The sequence below is a fragment of the Sapajus apella genome, unplaced genomic scaffold (assembly GCF_009761245.1).
Source record: "Sapajus apella isolate SASKATOON/1434 unplaced genomic scaffold, GSC_monkey_1.0 scaffold14, whole genome shotgun sequence".
Lineage (NCBI taxonomy): Eukaryota > Metazoa > Chordata > Mammalia > Primates > Cebidae > Sapajus > Sapajus apella.
The window spans coordinates 17,488,060-17,496,006 of record NW_022436954.1 but is presented as its reverse complement, the minus strand read 5'-3'; the positions used below and the strand labels follow the sequence as shown (position 1 = coordinate 17,496,006).

The following is a 7,947-nucleotide window of genomic DNA, read 5'->3' as shown; positions in this document are numbered from 1 at the left end:
TCTGACCCCTCCCCAGCCCCCAGCCCCCAGCCCCTCTGACCCCTCCCAGCGCTCCCTCCAGCCGCGCCCGGCCTCCGGCTGCTCCCTGCACACCTCCCTCTCCCTTCCACAGCGGCCCATGCCGCCCTCTCTCCGCACCTCTTCACCCTCGGCCCCGCGCCCTTTTCCTGCACCTTCGCCCCGCGTTCCTCCTCCTGCTCCGTCCTGCCGTTCCTCTCCCCTCCCTTCTCTCTGCGACTCCTTCCTGTTAGGCCCCAGCCTCCTCTCCCCTCACAGGTCTTCTCTGTCCTGGCCTCACCGTCTTAGCCTATCCCTCCCCCTTGCCCTGTGTCTTGTCTCAGGAGCACCCTCGGGGTGGGAGCAGGTTGCGGGGCGGCACAGCTGGGCTCACCCCAGAGCAGAAGCTCTCTATCCATGAGGACGCTGGGGAGGCCTCTAGGCCAGCCCCCATATGACAATTGAGGGCTGCGGCTTGCAGAGAACACAAGTGAGCTCACTGCCCTGGACTCCAGGGAATCAGAGTTCTGGCCGCGGGGTGACCCAGCTCCTCTGCTACCATGAACAGGGCCCCTCTGAAGCGGTCCAGGATCCTGCACATGGCGCTGACCGGGGCGTCAGACCCCTCTGCCGAGGCAGAGGCCAGCGGGGAGAAGCCCTTTTTGCTGCGGGCCTTGCAGATCGCGGTGGTGGTTTCCCTCTACTGGGTCACCTCCATCTCCATGGTGTTCCTTAATAAGTACTTGCTGGACAGCCCCTCCCTGCAGCTGGACACCCCCATCTTCGTCACCTTCTACCAGTGCCTGGTGACCACACTGCTGTGCAAGGGCCTCAGCGCACTGGCCACCTGCTGCCCTGGTGCCGTGGACTTCCCCAGCCTGCGCCTGGACCTTAGGGTGGCCCGCAGCGTCCTGCCCCTGTCGGTGGTCTTCATCGGCATGATCACCTTCAATAACCTCTGCCTCAAGTACGTCGGGGTGGCCTTCTACAATGTGGGCCGCTCGCTCACCACCGTCTTCAACGTGCTGCTCTCCTACCTGCTCCTCAAGCAGACCACCTCCTTCTATGCCCTGCTCACCTGCGGCATCATCATCGGTGAGTGGCAGCTGGGGCCGCGGGGGATAGAGTGGTCATGGGGACTAACACCCTGAACAACAACCCTTCTAGGCATCCTAGGACTTCATCTGTCCCAGTTTCATTGGTGCAGCAGTCATAGGAGAAAGAGCCTCGGGGCACAGAGAGAGCAAGTAACTTACTAAAGGTCACCCAGTAAGTTAGGAGCCCAGCCAGGGCAAGAATAACAGCAACAACAGCAACAACAGCAGCAAAAGCAACTGACATTTGTTGAGTGATTAAAATGTGCCATGCACATAGATTTTAGCCATATTAACTCACCTAATCCTTGTAACAAGATGGAATTATAATTCACGTTTCGCAAAGGGAAAAACCAAGACACAGAGAGGTTAAGTAATTTGTCCGAGATCATCCAGCTAGTAAGTGGCAGAGCTGGGATCTGAACTCAAGCAATCTGGCTTCACACTTCACACGGCCCAACCTCTGTACTCTGTTGTTTCTCAAGAGCTCAAGTGTCCTGATTTCCCATCCGGTGCTCTTAGCAGAAGGCAATACATCTTTTAATAAACATACCAGCACTCTCTGCCAGCTCAGGATAGCACCTGAACAGTAGCAAGCGATACGCTTTGAGACACCTCCGCTGTCTTCCCGGACTTGACCCTTAAAAAATAATTATTATTGATGGGGAAATTGTGCTAATTATTTCACATGTAGCATCTCCTTTGTTCTCCCAAAGGACTCCTGGGCTGTGGCATCACTACCAGTGGTCATCTCCATACACACAGGGAAACAGAAGCTCAGAGAGGTTATGTTACGTGCCCAGGGCCACACAGCTAGTAAGTAGCTAGGCTGGGATGCAAACCCAGATTGGCCATACTCCCAGGTCTGTCCTTCTCCCCACTCTGCTCTTCTTGGAGGTTAGAACTTCAGTATTCAATACAGTAGCCATTGGCCACTTATTTAAATTAATTAAAACTCAGCAAAATGTTAAACATTCATTTCCTCGTTTGCAGATGTTACAACCTGATTCTCTAGCCACATTGCAAGGGCTCAGCAGCCACATGTGGCTGAGGGCTATGGTATTGGACAGCACAGGGTATAGAACATATCCAGCACTGCGTATTTTACTGGGCCCCATACTGGGTTAGAGAGCCTCCAGCATCCCATTCCCTCTGAGTCTTCCCAGGGCTGTGTCATTTAGGAATGGATTCTTCATTCGAACCTGTACAGGTTTTCCCTGGTGCCATAAAGTTTATTATGTGGCCTACATATCATATTCTTTGCTGGTGGCTCAGAGTCCCAGGCCAGATGCATCAGTTGGTGGGGGAAGGGACCCATCCCAGGCCACCTGTCCTAGAAAATGTGCCTTCTTGTTGAGCAACTGCTGGATCTAGGGCTGCTGGGTCTAGGCCCAAGAGGAGAGCGGGGAGAAGGTCATGGTTAGAGTGGAAAGAGCAGCCAAGACCCTTCCCTGCCAGAACTCTGGCAGCCTGCTTCCACTTCCACCTCTGGGGAGCAGGTGCACCTCCCCTCCACCCTGTCCTCCTCAGATGCCCCAGGACTCTCTGCTACATTCCTGCTGACCCTCCCAGGAATGGACTGGGGGGGTGGAGCCTCCCAGTAGGAGAATTTGCTTGCAGGAAGGTGAAGTCACTAGAGTAACTGGGCCCAAATCCCAGAAGTAATCCAAGTAGCTTATGGTGAGGTAGCTTCTGAGAACGCTGCGTTCACTGGCCTGCCTGACTGGGACAGCGGCCAGGGAGGTAGGAGCTCTCTGCTGGCTCAGGACCTGGTCCCCTGTCGGCAGTGTTTCCTCTTTCTTTCTCCTTGTGGGGGAAGATGAGTCTCAGGCAAGTATTCTAGGCCTCCCCTCCCCTAGAGCTGTGGTGAGTGAGTCGAATTTCTCCCGAAGGCAGCCTCCCCACATCACGTAGTACCTTTCAAAGCTTCTGGGCTGGGCGCTGTGGCTCACGCCTGTAATCCCAACACTCTGGGAGGATGAGGGAGATAGATCACCTGAGGTCAGGAGTCCGAGACCAGCCTAGCCAACATGGTGAAATCCTGTCTCTACTAAAAATACAAAAAATTAGCTGGGCGTGGTGGCATGTGCCTGTAATCCTCAATACTCAGGAGGCTGAGGCAGGAGAATTGCTTGAACCCGGGAGACAGAGGTTACATTGAGCCAAGATTGTGCCATTGCACTCCAGCCTGGGTGATAAGAGTGAGACTCAGTCTCAAAAAAAAAAAAAAAAGAAAAGAAAAGAAAGTTCCCTCTGGCTGAGAGTCACTCTGGAATCTAGAACATTGAGGTTGCATTTGCTTCTAGACTCAGAAGGTAACCAGCAGGAGGGCCGGGGGTACTCTAGCCAAGCAGATGAGTGGGTGGTGCAGCCCTCTGCCCCCTTCACTCCACCCCCCAGTAGGTCTGTGGGTACCCCTTATGCAAAGGTTCTGCCAAGAAAGAGAAGGGCTGGGCTCAGTAGTTGGGCTGGGCATGGTGGTTCACGCATATAATCCCAGGACTTGGGGAGGCTGAGGCAGGCGTATCACCTGAAGTCAGGAGTTCGAGACCAGCCTGGCCAACATGGGGAAGCCCTGACTCTACTAAAAATACAAAAATTAGCCAGGCATGGTGGTGCGTACCTGTAATCCCAGCTGCTCAGGAGGCTGAGGCACGAGAATCACTTGAACCCAGAAGGTGGAGGCTGTAGTGAACCAAGATCACACCACTGTACTCTAGCCTGGGTGACAGAGAAAGACTCTGTCTCAAAAAACAAAGAAAAAAGAGAGGAGTGCTGCATGTTGAGTGCCTATGATGTAGGTGGTATCCTGCCTCCTTTAATACAACCACCTCCGTAACAACTTTCATTCATTCATTCATTCATTCCACAACTAGTAACTAGTGGCTAAACACATGCCAGGCACTGTGCCAGGCTTTGGGAATACAAGATTGGAAAAGGTAACTTTGGCTCCTACACTCCTGGAGGGCGTGGTGGTGACAGATACACTAGTATGGTAAGGGCTGCGGGAGCTTTGAGGGAGGGAGGGGACCCAGGGACAGGGCAGTCTAAGCAGACCTTCTGGAGGAAGTTTAGAAACTGGGTTTAGAGGAAGAAGTACGGACAGAAAGAAGAGCACGTGCATGCTGGGCTACAGCAAGACTCACCAGACACGAGGCTGCCTAGTCAGGCGAACTCCACATGGTGCAGGCCCAGAGAGCCGTGGTGAGTAAGTCGAATTTCTCCTGAAGGCAGTGGAGAGCCACAGAGAGAATTCACGCCAAGGCATGGCCTGGGCAGATCTGGACTTCAGAACGATCATTTGCAGCTGCAAGTCGGAGAGTAGATTGGCTAGAGTGGAGGACAGGTAGGTGACCCAGATCTTTACAGATGAAGAAAACTGGAGCTCAGAGACATTAAGTAACTTCTCCCGGGCCCCTCAGCTTCTAAATTGCAGAGCATGATTGGAGGCCAAATCCCTCTGACCCCAAAGCTTTCCCCACTACCCCGTGTTGCCGGATGCTGTGGCAGGAAGTATAACAGGCATCATTCAGCCTCTGCCTTCTTCGAGCATGGGATCTGGCTGAAAAGACCAGACTGTCACCATAGTTAGGGGCCTAGCAGCCCAGAGCAGGCAAGGGGCTTTGAAGGAAAGTGAGGCAGTAAGAGGCCAGGTTCTGGAGCTATCAGGAAAGGATTCCCCTAGAGAGGCCAGCTTTGACCTTGACGGATGGGTAGAATCTCCCAGAAGGGAGGAGGGTGTTTCTGGCAAAGGACATGAACAAAGACACTGAGGCCCAGAGTTAGAAGCAGGGAGGCGGGGATGACCACAGGACAGAGGAAGGGCTGGCAAGGGTGCATGCCAAGGAGTATAGACCCAATGGCAGAAGTAGGGAGCCGTAGAAGCTCTTTGAGCAGGAGGTAACACAAGAGTCCCAGAATCATTGCCCCAAATGACACAAGTGATTCTAACTTAATGCTCCCCATGATGACATCATAGGCTCCCATTCTATACAAGCTTAGATGCTGAAAATCATTTACTCAGGGTCACCTTAAGTCACTAAGTGGCACTCATCCTTTGGAACTCCGTTCAAATGTTACTTTCAGATGCCCCAGGTCAGCACAGTCACCCACTTACGTGTTCTCACAGCATCCTGTACTGCTTTATGGAACTCATTACAGTTCTTACAATTGTAATTAAAGAAGTAACTGGGAAGCGATTTGTTTTAATGTCCTTGTCCTCTGCTAGAAGTTATCCTGGGGGAGGTTTTCTTGCCCTGGGCCACTCCCAGAGTCCTTGTAGAATGCTTTGCCTACAGTGCAGAGTTTATTGGAGGGAGGCCTGGGGAAGCGTGGGGAGGGCAGCAGGATTCAGTCTGTGACCTTTGGTGTCAGATCCTCCTCATCCTCCTCATCCTCTCCCTCTTTCCCGCCCTTCCCCTACTCCTCCTCTCCCCACTGCAGGGGGCTTCTGGCTTGGTGTGGACCAGGAGGGGGCAGAGGGCACCCTGTCGTGGCTGGGCACTGTCTTCGGCGTGCTGGCCAGCCTCTGCGTCTCGCTGAACGCCATCTACACCAAGAAGGTGCTCCCAGTGGTGGACGGCAGCATCTGGCGCCTGACCTTCTACAACAACGCCAACGCCTGCATCCTCTTCCTGCCCCTGCTCCTGCTGCTCGGGGAGCTTCAGGCCCTGCGTGACTTTGCCCAGCTGGGCAGTGCCCACTTCTGGGGGATGATGACACTGGGCGGTCTGTTTGGCTTCGCCATCGGCTATGTGACAGGACTGCAGATCAAGTTCACCAGTCCCCTGACCCACAACGTGTCGGGCACGGCCAAGGCCTGTGCCCAGACGGTGCTGGCCGTGCTCTACTACGAGGAGACCAAGAGCTTCCTCTGGTGGACGAGCAACATGATGGTGCTGGGCGGCTCCTCCGCCTACACCTGGGTCAGGGGCTGGGAGATGAAGAAGACTCCGGAGGAGCCCAGCCCCAAAGAGGGCGAGAAGAGCGCCATGGGGGTGTGAGCTCCGCAGGCACCCTGGATGGCCCAGCCCCAGGCCCGTACGCAGGCGGGGCCAGCACAGCTGTGAAGGCGGTCTCCCAGACCCCAGAGGGGTGCTGTGGTGTGGACTGGGTGCTACTTACAGACCCAATCAGAATACGGTGGTTGAGAGGGAACCAGTGTTTACAAGTAATATCAGAAAGTTGCCAAACCCATCTCTTCCCTCTACTATTTCTGAGCTTTTGTCCTTCCCAAGGGAGCACGCTGGTGAGAGCGGGGCCTCTTCCCACCACCTCCAGGGCCTGTCTACCTCACGTCACACAGAGGACGGGGAGGGGCAACGACCTTGAAGGGCCAGCAAGGGCAGTGTACACAATGTGGGGGGTGGCCCCACCACAGCCACCTGGACAGGGTTGGGAAACCTTCCATCTGCAGCGGGCAGGCAGCTTCGCTCTGGGCCCACAAACCAGCCTTCCTTCGGAGGAAAGTGTGGGCTGGATGGAGGGAAGAAATGAGCGAGTTCCCTCTGAGACCAGTAGATCCCCAAAGGCTGCTGGGCAGTGGCCTGGAACAGGGTGGATCATGAGAAAGTGCCCATCTGCACCCTGTGTGTCCAGCTTTTGAGCACGAGGGAACCACGCTTCTCTTAGAGGTTAAGCAGGGTCACTTAGCATCCTCCCCCGGTCCCTGACACCACATTTACTTGCGTGGCTCCTCTGGCCCTGAGTGGCACCTGCTCCTCTGGTCTCCCAGCAGCTGGCTCAGGTAACAGCCTTCTGAAAGCAGAGCCAGGGGGCCACTTCTCTCTTCTCCCAGTTCTGCCTCCCCCAAAGCCTTCGTCCCCAAGTGGGGCTGGTGAAGCAAGGGTCTGGATTAAGAGCCTTCAACCCCAGCTGTGCCTGGCACCCCCACATTTCTGCAGGGGAGGTGTTATAGCCTTGTTCTGAGCCACTTGCCTCGTGAAGGTAAGATGCTAACCTTTACATTCGCACTGACAGAGCCTGCCTGGCCCCACTCGTAGTCCAGCGGCTCCTGTAACAAAATGCCATAAGCCGGGTGGGCTTCTGAACAACAGAAACGTATTGCTCACGGCTCTGGGGGCTGGGACGTCCAAGATCAAGGGGCCAGCAAATTGAGAGTCTGCTGAGGGCTGTTTCCCGATCCATAGATGGTGCCTTCTCGCTGTATCCTCACATGGTGGAAGCAAAAACAAGCGAGCGAGCTCCTGCCTCTTTTATAAGGACACTAATCCCATTGATGAGGGCTCCACCCCTGTGACCCAGTCAGCTCCAAAGGCTCCACCACCTAATACCATCACCTTGTGGGTGAGGATTCCAACATGTGAATTTGCCGGTTGGTGGCGGGGGGGGGACACATAAATGTCTCGACCCCAGCACCCTTCACCACACCCTCCTGCCCTCAGGGTGGCTTTCACTCCCCCGCCCTTCTGGTGGGCATTTCGTACGTCCCTTCTCTTGGGGTGGCTTCTGATGTTTTTAGGCCCTGTAGTGAAAAGCTGGGGAGAGTGGGTCTTCTCCCCACTCCGCCTCCCGTCCCCTCACAATCCCAGGTGGATTCTAATGCAGCTGCTGGGGCCTGATGCCCTGAGTTGTTTTTGATTCAGTAAAGAATCCCTGAGATCCTGTGTGTGTGGCCTGAGGGAAGAGGCAGCAGTGCTGGAGAGGGTTTGTGAACACGGTCCTGGGGTGGCAGGGAGCCAGGGATCTGTCAGGAAGGAGGGCTCATCCCAGCCCTCACCAAGCCCACCCGCCAGCAGGGAGCCTTTCTAGGAGCTGTTCTCGCTCAGGATACCAGGCTCCTTCCTGGGAGATAGGTGACCGGACTTCTAGTTTCCTACTAGTCGTCCTTGCCGTT

At 55.1% G+C, this 7,947-nt stretch overlaps 1 protein-coding gene across 2 annotated transcripts in view; it reads left to right on the top strand.

The window, feature by feature from the left end:
• The window catches only part of SLC35C1 (solute carrier family 35 member C1), a 9,100-nt gene extending 1,388 nt beyond the window's left edge, over nt 1-7,712 (top strand). Inside the window, exons 2-3 of one of the 2 annotated variants that reach the window (XM_032283512.1) lie at nt 566-1,092; nt 5,535-7,712. In XM_032283512.1, the coding sequence (XP_032139403.1) occupies nt 597-1,092; nt 5,535-6,094 (1,056 nt within the window). In that variant the 5' untranslated portion in view covers nt 566-596 and the 3' untranslated portion in view covers nt 6,095-7,712. Of the gene's footprint in view, nt 1-40; nt 1,093-5,534 lie in introns of those variants that run through there. The other variant, XM_032283511.1, reaches the window with a different exon arrangement.
• The last annotated feature ends 235 nt before the right edge of the window (nt 7,713-7,947 follow it).